At 48.8% G+C, this 13,346-nt stretch overlaps 1 protein-coding gene across 1 annotated transcript in view; it reads left to right on the top strand.

Annotated features, from left to right (window-relative positions):
- The first annotated feature begins 251 nt into the window (after positions 1–251).
- The window catches only part of PIP5KL1 (phosphatidylinositol-4-phosphate 5-kinase like 1), a 35,388-nt gene continuing 22,293 nt past the window's right edge, over positions 252–13,346 (top strand). The window contains 2 exon segments of the mRNA XM_060250634.1: positions 252–452; positions 12,442–12,660. Of these exon segments, the coding sequence (XP_060106617.1) occupies positions 252–452; positions 12,442–12,660 (420 nt within the window).

Raw genomic sequence — 13,346 nt, forward strand, 5'->3', positions numbered from 1 at the left:
CCTTTTTTTTTTTTTTTAAATGAATCATGCTGATGAAGCATCTCTGAGTGCTTACCTGACTTACTTTTGCAAGGCTACGGGAGCTTTGAGTGGAGGGGGGACAGAGGAAAAGTGCTGACTGTCGCTCTGGAACTTTTCCAGCTTTCTACACCTCTTTTGTTTCCATCCAACCAACTGCTGTGTTTTCAGCTCCATGGCCCTCTGCCTGGCTGCTTGCCTCCAGTCTTAGCTGCAGTGCTGTCGGACGGCTGATGTCACGGTGCTGCTGTGCTGTTCGGAATGACTGCAGCACGCAGCAGCCAAGAGAGGATGAAGAGGGGCAGAGAATTCCGGAACCAGATGAAGGATTTGCAGATGATCCTGAGCTTCAGAAGTTGACGGTCTTCCAAGCCTCCCTCTCTGCCTCCAGCGGATCTTCGAATAAGGTCATGTCAGAAGACCAAACTGTTAGCGTAAGGAAAGACTGGGAATCCGGGGGGATGGGGAAAGGTGTCTTGAGGGGAGAGCTGAGGTAAGCTCTGGAAAGAAAGTTGGAAGTATGGGGCGTTTCCCTGCCACCCCACTTTTTCTACCTTTAAAGCATTAGAACAACCAGTGTGTATGATAGTATGTTGGAATCGGGTCGGGGAGACCTGAATTCAGATCCTGCCTCTGCTGTGAAGGTCTCTGGATAATGCTTGGCCAATAATCCGTTTCTCTCTCTCAGGATTTGGCGTGATGGTAAAATGGGGAAGACTGATATGTCCCTCCTCCTAGTTCCTTGGAAGAAGAGCAGGATAAAAATAGAACAATGACAGAAAATATGCTGTTCTGAATGTATTGAAAACGTTAATTCCTGAGCTTTGTTCTTTTGCAGACTTCAGCTGGGTGGCTGTTTAGATGTACGCGTGTGTGTGTGTGTGTTTTCAATGTCTTTCTGAGTTCCAGAGAATAAATTGCCGTTTTCTCTGCAGCAAATATTGCAAGAATTTCAGCAATGGCATTTGAATTTCTGGACTTTTAAAGTGTGTGTGTGTGTGTGTGTGTGTTAGGGTTGCCAGCTCTGGGTTGGGAAATACCTTAGGGTTGCCAAGTCCAATTAAAGAAATATCTGGGGACTTTGGGGGTGGAGCCAGGAGACTTTGGGGGTGGAGCCAGGAGACATTAGAGATGGAGCCAAGATCAAGGCTGTGACAAGCATGATTGAGCTACAAAGGGAGTTCTGGCCATCACATTTAAAGGGACGGCACACCTTTTCAGTTCCTTCCTTCCACAGGAAATAATGAAGGATAGGGTCACCTTCTTTTGGGGCTCATAGAATTGGACCCCCTAGTCCAATCTTTTTGAAACTTGGTGGGTATTTTGGGGAGAGGCACTAGATGCAATACTGAAAATTTGGTGCCTCTACCCAAAACAACAGCCTCCCCAGAACCCCAGATACCCGCAGATCAATTCTCCATGATTTTCTATGGGAATAAATCTCCATAGGGAATAATAGAGTTCCCAGCAGACATTTCCCTCCCCCTCCCCCCCGCTTTCTGACGACCCTGAAACGGGGGGGAGGGTCTCCAAACCGGGGGATCCCCTGCCCCCACCTGGGGATTGGTAACCCTAAAATACCTGCAGATTGTTTTTGGAGGGTGGACCTTGCGAAAGTCAGGATTGGGAAGGGGTGGGACCTCAGCCAAGCAGAGTCCACCCTCCAAAGCAGCCACCGTTGGCTCCAGAGATCCCTCCTAATTCCAGGAGATCTCCAGGTCCCACCTGGTGGTTGGCAACCTAGTGTGTATGAGGGAGGCCAAACTGCCTGGTTTTCTTCCCCCCCCATGCTTTCTAGCAATGTTTACTTCCCTTGAGATGCTAGCATATAGTAAGAGTCTGTTGACAACTCCTTTGCACATTAGGCCACCCCCCCCCCCCCCCGTTATAGCCAATCTTCCTGGAACCTACAGTAGGCCCTGTACGAAGAGCTCTGTAAGCTCTTGGAGGATTGGCTACATCAGGGGTGTGTGGCCTAATATGCAAAGGAGTTCCTGCTACAAAAAAACCCCCTGCCTGCCTATCTCCTATAAACTCTTGATTGGGCCTAATATTAAGAACCACAAGTGATGTGTTGCATCACTGCTAGGGTTGCCAATCCCCAGGTGGGGGCAGGGGATCCCCCGGTTTGGAGGCCCTCTCCCCACTTCATGGTCATCAAAATCGGTGGTGGGGGGAGAGAGAAATGTCTGCTGGGCACTCCATTATTCCCTATGGAGACTGATTCCCATATGGTATAATGGTGAATTGATCTGCGGGTATCTGGGGCTCAAGGGGGGCTATTGTCTGAGGTAGGATCACCAAACTTTCAACATAGAATCCACTGCCTCTCTTCAAAGTACCCTCCACGTTTCAAAAAGATTGGACCAGGGGATCCGATTCTATAAGCCTCAAAAGAAGGTTCCCCTAACCTTCATTATTTCCAATGGAGGAAAAGCATTTAAAAGGTGTGCTGTCCCTTTAAATGTGATGGCCAGAACTCCCTTTGGAGTTCAATTATGCTTGTCACACCCTTGTTCCTGGCTCCACCTCCAAAGTCTCCTGACTCCACCCCCAAAGTCCCCATATATTTCTTGAATTGGACTTGGCAACCCTAATCACTGCCAAGTACAGATGTAACATCAACAGGAGTCCTGGAGGGTTTCTCAGCCTCCTCGTTTGAGCCCTGCTTCCTTTCATCAGTATAACCTAAATGACAGATGCACACAACAGTGAATGGAGCTCTTGTCCAGTTGTATTGCCATTGTCCATTTTTTCAAATGTGTGCTCATTGAATAAAACAAAAGGATGCCACATTGGTTATTTGTTTTAAATATGAATTTACCACATTTTAAAAAATAATTGAGGAAGAGCAGCAAAATATTATTATTATTATTATTATTATAAAATAGCATTAGCAATATAGGAGAGGTGGTGTGTGATGTCACAGGCACTGGCCATCCAGCCTTGTGCAGAGCTTTTGCTACAGACTCACGGTCCCCCACCCCCACCCCCGAACTCAATCTAGGAGAAAGAAGGGTTTGCTGAAAGGAATACTGTGAGTATATTTGCACAGTGGCCCCACTGCTCATTGTTTTTAGTGATGTTTGAGCAAACAATTTTAAACAGAGGTTAAAGTTCTCGACTCTCTTAACCAACTTCTGAAAGAGAACCAGACTGATGCCAGGCTTGGGGTGGGGGGGGGGAAATGCCGGTGTACCCCTCCCTAGGTTGTCACTTCCTCCAGTTGTCCTCTGTTATTCGGACATGAAACATACACAGAGGTTGTGTTTGGTCTCAGTGCAGTTCTAAGTGAAGTTTTTAGAGTGCTGCAGACAAAAGGAGGTCTTGGGGGAAATTGTGCCTACCTCAGGTGCTAACCACATCCTGTTAAGATTTACATTTTAGCATTTCAAAACTATGATTTCAGTATTCTAAAATGCTGTTCCTTTGACCCTTTTCTCTTAGATAGAAGTTGAAACTTCCTGCCAGAATCTACTATGGAGGCAAGTATAGTCACATGTCAGTGTTTGCATTGTGCCTGAGTTGCCAACCTCCAGGTAACGCCTAGAGATCTCCTGGAATTGTGACTAGATCATATATTTATTTATTTATTTATTGCTCTTGTATTGCCCTCTCCAAACGGGCTCAGGGCGGCTGACAACGGTCACAATTCAATGACAGATTCACATTATAACAATAAAACATTAATAATAATAATAATAATAATAATAATAATAATAATAATAATAATAATAATAATAATAATAATAATAATAATAATAATAATAATTTTTATTTATTTATATCCCGCCCTCCCCGCCGAGGCAGGCTCAGGGCGACTCACAGTCATGGAAAGTACCACAATTACAGTTAATACATTATATGATAAAATACATTAAAATACATTAGATAAATAAATTAATTAATTAAAATCACTACAGTTAAGGTGCTATAATGCCAGACAGTGTATATCAGATGGCTAGGTGTCATTTCAGGATTCCGTCTTATAGGCCATTTGGAAAAGGGTAGTTTTGCAGGCCTTGCGGAACTGATTATAGTCCCTCAGGGCTCGAACCTCTGCTGGTAATTGGTTCCACCAATGAGGAGCCGTTACTGAGAAGGCCTGCTCTCGGGTTGCTGTCAATTTGGCCTCCCTTGGTCCAGGGATTTTTAAGAGATTTTGGGAACTAGATCTCAGTGCTCTCTGGGGGATATATGGAGAGAGGCGGTCTCTAAGGTAGACAGGTCCTCGGCCATTTAGGGCTTTAAAGGTAATAACCAGCACCTTCTAACGAACATTAAAACATTAAACGATTAAACAGTTTAAATACAGTTCAGATGGCGTTCTGTTTGTTTTGAATTAATTTGTGAGGATATTGTAGGGTGGACAGTGCACACCCCCGTAGATGTTAAGATGTTACCTTTAGTTATTAAAAGCCTGCCTGAACAGATATGTCTTACAGGCCCTCTGGAATTGTGATAAATCCCACAGTCTCTTCAGGGAGGGCATTCCAGAGGGCAGCTGCAGCCACGGAAAAGGCTCTTGCCCTTATAGTAGTTGAGCGGGCTTCCTTTAGCCCAGGGATCTTTAACAGATTTAACGAGCTTGATCGTAGTGCTCTCTGGGCTCGTGTGGAGAAAGGCGGTCCCGAAGGTAGACAGGTCCCCTGGAGACAGGTAGGTAGATAGGTCCCCTAGATATAGATTAGTTCCCCTGGAGAAAATGGTGTCTTTGGAGGGTGGAGGTCCCTTTCCTAAATCCCACCCTGCTCAGGTTTCAAATCTCCAGGAATTTCCCTACCCTGAACTAGAATTTAGGAGATGCAGGTTTAAATCCCTGCTCTGCCATGGAGTTTACTGAGGGACCTTGGGCCTGTCATGCTCTCAGCCTAATCTACCTCACAGAGGTGTTGTGAGGGGAAAATGGAGTAGAGGAGAATGTTGTGAACCTTTTTGGGTCCCCACTAGGGAGAAAAGTCAGATATAAATGAAGAAAAATGAAACCAATCCCTATCACACACACTTTGTCCCTTCGTTTATCATTTAAAGAAGGATCAGACACTCTGAAACAATGGAACGGTCACGAAAGGGAGAAAGGAGAAGGGGAGAAAGATTAGAGGTACATTTTCATACTTCGGATACACTGAATTAATTAATTAACCCCAGAATTAAACTCTGTTAGTCTTAAAGGTGCCACTGGACTCAAACTTTGTTCTGTTTCCAAACTCAGGGCGTTTTCGCACAGGGCTTACCCGGAGCGACGTCCCTCTTCACCGCGCAGCATCTGCGCGGATTTTGCACCAACTGCTCCGCAGAACCCGGAAGAGCCGCGTAGTGCCGCGGCTTTTGCATCGCAAATGTAAACCGCCAAAAACCAACTTTACATTTGCGACGCAAAAGCTGCGGCTCTTCCAGGTTCTGCGGAGCAGTTGGTGCGAAATCCGCGCAGACGCTGCGCGGTGAAGAGGGACGTCGCTCCGGGGTAAGCCCTGTGCGAAAACGCCCTCAGTTGAACAGCTGCTAGGAGGGAAAGGTGTGAACTGTAAAGGGCAGCAAGATCCAGAGGAAAGAGTGAGAGGGACAGAGGGGTTGCTGTGTGGAATGAAACAGAAGTCACAAGCGGAAAGCCCCTCTGTGAAGAGAATGAGAGAGAAAATAGAAGAAAGGAGAGATTAATGTGGAGCCAGAGTAAAGGGACTGAAAAACAAGCAGGAGCAACTTAAAACTGGATCTGTTAAGGAAACAGAAGCCAAGGAAAGGAATGTGAAAGGTAGAATGTAAGCAAAATAAGGAATAGCAAGAACCAAATAGGAAGCAGAGTGAAGAATGGAAGAGAGCAGGAGAAAATGCTAAAGGCAACCCGAGGTAAACTGCTAGAGGCAACCTGAGGTAAAATACAATACTTGTGATAGAAAACTTGGGAAACAGTGAATGAATTTCCACTGCCAGAGTGGTGCAGTGCCTTACGTTGCCAATCCCCAGGTGGGGGCAGGGGATCCCCCGGTTTGGAGGCCCTCCGCCCATTTCAGGGTCGTCAGAAAGCGGGGGGAGGGAAGGGAAATGTCGGCTGGAAACTCTGTTATTCCCTATGGAGATTTATTCCCATAGAAAATCATGAAGAATTGATCCGTGGGTATATGGGGCTCTGGGGGGGCTGTTTTTTGGGGTAGAGGCACCAATTTTCAGTATAGCATCTAGTTCCTCTCCCCAAAATACCCACCAAGTTTCAAAAAGATTGGACCAGGGGGTCCAATTCTATGAGCCCCCAAAGAAGGTGCCCCTATCCTTCATTATTTCCTGTGGAAGAAAGGAATTGAAAAGATGTGCCGTCCCTTTAAATGTGATGGCCAGAACTGCCTTGATCTTGGCTCCACCCCAAATTCTCCTGGCTCCACCCCCAAAGTCTCCAGATATTTCTTGAATTGGACTTGGCAACCGTACAGTGCCTACAGTACAGGATGAAGACTGAAAAATCACCACATACTCACAACATTCCCTAGGAGACCTTGGGGTGGTCACTCTCTCTCTCAAGGCCAAACCAGACCTAAGCAGAAAATTCTGTGTCCAGCATTTTTAAAACCTAAATAAATTTGCCTTTGGGGAGCCATTTCAGATTGGGACTACAGCACAAGGGGCAGGAGGGTTTAATAATCCTTCCTCCTCACCTTTACATCAATGAGGCAAATAGGACTGTTTTAGGTTACGAAAACCTCATGCCATGATCTTTATCCAAACTGGGCTCCTACTCACCTGATGATTCACCATTTTTTCCTTTGTTGCACATCTCCTCAAATGAGCCCCCCCTCTGCAGCACTGTGGCCAGCTACGCAACATCTTCTTGTGATCCCTGGGCATCGACAAAGAAGACGTTGGATTCATATTCCGCCCTCCACTCAAGAGTCTCAGAGCGGCTCACAATCTCCTTTATCTTCCTCCCCCACAACAAACACCCTGTGAGGTGGGTGGGGCTGAGAGGGCTCTCACAGCAGCTGCCCTTTCAAGGCCAACTCCTACGAGAGCTATGGCTGACCTAAGGCCATTCTAGCAGGTGCAAGTGGAGAAGTGGGGAATCAAACTCGGTTCTCCCAGATAAGAGTCCGCACACTTAATCACTACACCAAACTGACAAGAGCCGGGGCCTTTTTGGTCTGGGCCCCCACCTGGTGGAATAAGCTCCCGCTGGAGATCCGGGCCCTGCGGGACCTATCCAAGTTCCGCAGGGCCTGTAAGATAGAGCTCTTTCACCAGGCTTTTGCTTGATCCAGATGGCATCCTATGAAATCATCGCTCCCCCGGCATCCAGCACCTTACCATCAAGCTGCACAAGTTGTTTTAAAAGCTTCCAGCCCACACGATGGTGTGTGGTTTGTTGTACTGACAACTGCTCTCAAATCTGATCGATATTTTTGTGGCGATGATGTTTTGAAGTGATTCGTTTTAATGTCGTTTTAATGTCGCAAGCTGCCCTGAGCCTACTTGCGGGATAGGGCAGGGTATAAATTGAAAAATTAAATTGGCCCTCTGCCTCACCTACCTCACAGCATTGTAGTGCAGATAAAATGGAGGAGTTCCTTGGAGGAAAGGGAGGATCAGACCAGAGGATCATAGATCTCTGGTGACTGGTAGACTTGGCATCGCTGTTAGGATCAGCAGCCCCCAGGTGGGGCCCTGTGTGTACGTCTGCCGTTGTAAAATAAAACAGAAGTCCAGTGACACCTTAAAGACTAACAGCATCGATATCAGTTTTTGTGAGTCCCAGTTCATTTCTTCAGATGGTTGCTAGCCTCCGGGTGTGGCCCGGAGATCTCCTGCTTTTACCACTGGTCTCCAGCTGGCAGAGATCAGCTCCCCTGGAGAAAATGACTACTTTGAAAGGTGGACTCTGCGGAATTGCACCATGCTGAGGCCCCTCCCCTTCCCTCCCCAAACCCCGCCCTCCCCCAGATTCACCCCCAAAGTCTTCTAGTATTTTCCAACACAGACCTGGCAACCCTATGCTCTATCGATGGGCAAAAGGAGACTTTGCCCAAGAGTTCTGGTGCCATCCTGAAAGGCGCTTTCCCTTCTGACTTCCTTGGCTAGGAATTTCCATACGCCAGCCGGTTCTATGGTCTCCGGGGAGATTAGAATTATCGGGTTCTCGTTCCACCCCCCCCACCCCGCATCAACTTATTTCCATCTGAAGGGATAGTACCATCAGTTATCATGTCTGCTTCACAACTTCAGGTACATAGACAGCCTTCCTTGACATCTATTCTCTTTCCTACCCCTTCCGTTTTTTCCCTGGTCTGTTTCTTTACGTATCTATGTAGTACATTTTTCTCCAAGGAGCTCAGGATGTTACACACGGCTCCGCCTTCTCTCACAACAGCCCTTTGAGGCTGATTAGGTTGGGAGAGAGCAACTGGCTCAAGGGTAACTTGTGAGCAGCATGTAGGGATGCCAGCCTCCAGGTGGGACCTGGAGATCCCCTGGAATTACAGCTCATCTCCAGGCTACAGAGATCAGTTCCCCTGGAGAAAATGGCTGCTTTGGAGGCAAAGCTCTATGGTATTGTGCCCCACTGAGGTCCCTGTCCTCCCCAGGTTCCATCCCCAAATCTCCAGGTGTTTCCCAACTTGGATCTGGCAACCCTACCCCATATCCCTCACCAGTGGCCAAGGGGGATCTGGGAGCCCCTAGCTGCATGGCAGAGCGGGTGTCCCATTTGGAGGGCTGTAGCCCTGTGGCGCAGAGTGGTAAAGCTGCAGGACTGCAGTCTGAGCTCTCTGCTCGCGACCTGAGTTCGATCCCAGCAGAAGCTGGGTTCAGGTAGCTGGCTCCAGGTTGACTCAGCCTTCCATCCTTCCGAGGTCGGTCAAATGAGTCCCCAGCTTGCTGGGGGGAAAGTGTAGATGACTGGGGAAGGCAATGGCAAACCACCCTGTAAAAAAGTCTGCCATGGAAACATTGTGATGCAACGTCACCCCAGAGTTGGAAACGACTGGTGCTTGCACAGGGGACTTCTCTCTTTTTTTAGCCCACCTTCTGCGCTAAGTAAGAGCCCTGTGTTGCAGTGTTAAAGCTGCAGTACTGCAGTCCTAAGCTCTGCTCACGACCTGAGTTCGATCCCATGCAGGAGCTGGGTTTTCAGGTAGCCGGCTCGAGGTTGACTCTGCCTTCCATCCTTCTGAGGTCGGTCAAATGAGTACCCAACTTGCTGGGGGGGAAAGCGTAGATGACTGGGGAAGGAAAGGAAAGGTTTCCTGTGCAAGCACCAGTCATTTCCGACTCTGGGGTGACGTTGCTTTCACGACATTTAAAAAGTCTGCCCCAGAGTCGGAAACGACTGGTGCTTGCACAGGGGACCTTCCTTTCCTTTCCTTTTTCGTGCTCTAAGTGGAGCTCCAGGCAGGCCTCCAGTGAAATTAATGGGTTGCAGCAGTGGTTCCCATAAAGCCCAGGTTAACCTTTGTACCCAGCATGTGCATTTTTAATGTCTATGAATTCTAAGTGTCAGAAACATATGGGGTCACTAAGCTTGGAGGCCTGGAGAGCTCGCAGAATTACAGCAGATTTTCTGGCTATAGAAAGCAGTTTCCCTAGAGAAGGTTTGCCAGCCTCCAGGGTGGGGCTGGAGATCCCCTGCTATTACAACTGATGTCCAGGTGACAGATCAGTTCCCATGGAGAAAATGGTTGCTTCGGAAGGTGGAGTCTACGGCATTCTACCCCATCGAAGTCCCTCCCCTCCCCCAACCCTGCCCACCTCAGCCTCCACCCCCCACATCTCCACATCTGTTTGGTAATAAACCCTGATGGGCTCCTCCCCAAACTTTGCCCACTTCAGGCCCTGTCCCCAAATCTCCAGGAATTTCCCACCCTGGAGCTGGCAGCCCTAGAAACATATAAGAAAGAATGAGTTTGAAGTTCAGAAACGCCTCCCTATTTATAACGTAACACTTCCTTTGTATAAACCAAGGGTTGGATCCAGCTTAATTGCCAGTTCCTACCAATTTCCCCTTCCCTCAGCAGACCCCTCCTCCTGTCATTCTTTTGGGTCCACGACCCACCACAACAAGCAGTGTTTTCAGAGATAAGTGGGAGGGGGGAGAGAGGAAAGTTTCATCCTGCTACTGGGAAATGCAGTCCAGATCCAACCTAATAGTTAGGTTAGCAGGAACTGCTTTCCATATTAGGCCACACACCCTTGATGTAGCCAATCTTTCAAGAGCTTACAGGGCATTTAGTACAGGGCCTACTGTAAGCTCCAGGAGGATTGGCTACATTGGGGGGGGGTATGGCCTAATATGCAAAGGAGTTCTTGCTACAAAAAAAAAAACCCTGGTTATTATTTCCCCATTTTTTTCTTTGGAACCCAAGGAAGCAAGCGTGAACTGGCCAGACAGTCTCCCGTCCCAGGCATTGACCCAGAGCCCCTTCGTGTCAGCAAGGCTGCTGCATCACGTTTCTTTAGGGAATTGTCTGGGAGCAGATCATCTTTAACTGGGTATCTGTGTACGTAGTACTTTTTTTTTTTTTTTGAAGAAAAAGCCCAGCGTGATCTCATTTGCCTATTCAGCCGTACTGCCTGGCCTCAGAGCGGGTGGCGTGGCTGCCACATGGCGGGTCGGGCTAGCCGGAGCCCTGGCCAACCCAGGAGGAGCTCCGGCAGGAAAAAAAGCCCTGTGTGTACGTCTGCCATTGCAAAATAAAACAGAAGTCCAGTGACACCTTAAAGACGAACAGCCTCAATACCAGTTCATTTCTTCAGATGGTTGCCAGCCTCCAGGTGGGGCCCAGAGATCTCCCGCTTTTACCACTGATTTCCAACCGGCAGAGATCAGCTCCCCTGGAGAAAATGGCTGTTGGGAAGGGTGGACTCTGTGGCACTGCACCCTGCTGAGGCCCCTCTCCTCTGCAAACCCGCCCTCTCCTGGATCCACCCCAGAGCCGGATTAACAATTAGGCCAAGTAGGCACTGGCCTATGTAGGGTTGCCAAGTCCAATTCAAGAAATATCTGGGGACTTTGGGGGTGGAGCCAGGAGACAATGGGGGCAGAGCCAGGAGCCAGGATGTGACAAGCATAATTGAACTCCAAGGGAAGGGAATTTAAAGGGACAGCACACCTTTTAAAATGCCTTCCTTCCATAGGAAATAATGAAGGATAGAGGCACCTTCTTTTGGGGCTCATAGCATTGGACCCTCTGGTCCAATCGTTTTGAAACTTAGGGGATATTTTGGGGAGAGGCACTAGATGCTATACTAAAAATTTGGTGCACCTACCTCAAAATGCAGCCCCCCCCCCCCCAGAGCCCCCGATACCTCCAGATCAATTCCCCATTATACCCTATGGGAATCGATCTCCACATAGGGAATAATGAAGTGCTGAGCAGACATTTCCCTCCCCTCTCCCGTTTCTGGCAACTCTGAAGCGAGGGATTGGCTTCTCTACTCACAAGTTGCTGCCAACTTCTTCAAAGTAACACAGACACACCATCCCAAGAGGAAACCTTTCCAATCGGAGACTGAAGCCTCCGGAGGTGGAAAGTCACATCGTGGCTGTGGGGGTGGGGCTTCCCACCTCTGGCCAGCTGACTGGGGGCAGGAAGGAGCCTGGGAAAGTGAGAGAACCCCCGCTGGGACCTGGGGATTAGCAAGCCTAGGCCTATGGGGGAGGGACGGTGGCTCAGTGGTAGAGCATCTGCTTGGGAAGCAGAAGGTCCCAGGTTCAATCCCTGGCATCTCCAAAAAAGGGTCCAGGCAAATAGGTGTGAAAAACCTCAGCTTGAGACCCTGGAGAGCCGCTGCCAGTCTGAGAAGACAATACTGACTTGGATGGACCAAAGGTCTGATTCAGTATAAGGCAGCTTCATATGTTCATATGTTCATATATGTTCATATATGAACCCCACGCTTTTATGGGCCCCAGGCCGGCTTTCCCTCTGCTTGCAGCCTTCCAGCCTGCATGAGCAGCCAGGAACTGAGCTGCTCTTTGCCTGACTTGCCTGGTGTGGCTGCTGCTGGTGTTGTCGCCAAGATTGCCTCTAACTCTCCCTCGCAGCTTAGTAAAAGGGGCTTTTTAAGAAGGTGCCTGAAGTGGGGGCAGTGGGCGATGGGGAGGGCATTCAGATGCTGAGATAATTTGCAAAGGGGCCCCCAAGATTTCAACGGCCTCAGGGCCTCCACAGGGTTTAATCCGGCACTGATCCACCCCCAAAGTCTCCAGGTATTTTCCAACACAGACCTGGCAATCCTAGCAGGGAAAATGATACCGGGAATTCCTATGGCAGGCGTGGGATGGGGAGTTGAGACAGTGAGGGATGGGGTGAGTTCCATCATGAATCTTTCAAGTGTAAATTCCCAGTGTAATGGGGGAAAGGAGGGGCTGAGGTAGAAAGGTTATGCCCGAGCCATTCTCTAACAACTTCCCTATTCTGTACCCCCACCACCCTCCTGCAGGTTAACTACCCAGAGAGACGTACGAGGGGGACGAGGACTCGTTCGGCAAAGCTTCGGCACCTCTGGAGAATCCGTGAAGAATGGAAGCTTCTGGGTTTCTTTGAGATCAACCGTGACCACGAGTTCTACGAGTTCACGTGCATGCTGAAAGAGGGGTTGAATGCGGCGATTCAGGAGGCAAGGGATAATCCACCAACGGCAGTGAGCATCGGTCAGGGTGCGAGGCTCTGACCCGCTTTGTCTTATGAGCCTTGGGCCAGGGTTCCTCCGTGAGCGTCTGCAGTTATGGCCATACGGTTGCCAATCCCCAGGTGGAGGCAGGGGATCCCCCGGTTTGGAGGCCCTCCTCCCGCTTCAGGGTCATCAGAAAGTGGGACGGGGGAGGGAAATGTCTGCTGGGCACTCCGTTATTCCCTATGGAGACCGATTCACATAGGGTATAATGGAGAATTGATCTGCAGTTATTGGAGGCTCTGGGGGGGGGGCTGTTTTTTAAGGTAGAATACCAAAGTCGCAGCATAGCATCTGGTGCCTCTCCTCAAAACACCCTCCAAGTTTCAAAAGGATTGGACCAGGGGGTCCAGTTGTATGAGCCCCAAAAGAAGGTGCCCCTATCCTGCATTATTTCCAGTGGAGGGAAGGCATTGAAAAGGTATGTGGTCCCTTTAAATATGACGGCCAGAATGCCCTTTGGAGTTCAATGATGCTTGTCACAACCTTGCTCCTAGCTCCACCCCAAGTCTCCTGACTCCACCCTCAAAGTCCCCAGATATTTCTTGAATTGGACTTGGCAACCCTACATGGCCATAGGTTTCTTTCCACCAGGAGACTCTCGGGGGGAAATGTCCACAGATTTGAGCTTTTAGCATGGATTAATGTTTCTAATGTTGTAAGAATTCATTTTA

This window comes from Heteronotia binoei, chromosome 12 (genome assembly GCF_032191835.1).
Source record: "Heteronotia binoei isolate CCM8104 ecotype False Entrance Well chromosome 12, APGP_CSIRO_Hbin_v1, whole genome shotgun sequence".
Taxonomy (NCBI): Eukaryota; Metazoa; Chordata; class Lepidosauria; order Squamata; family Gekkonidae; genus Heteronotia; species Heteronotia binoei.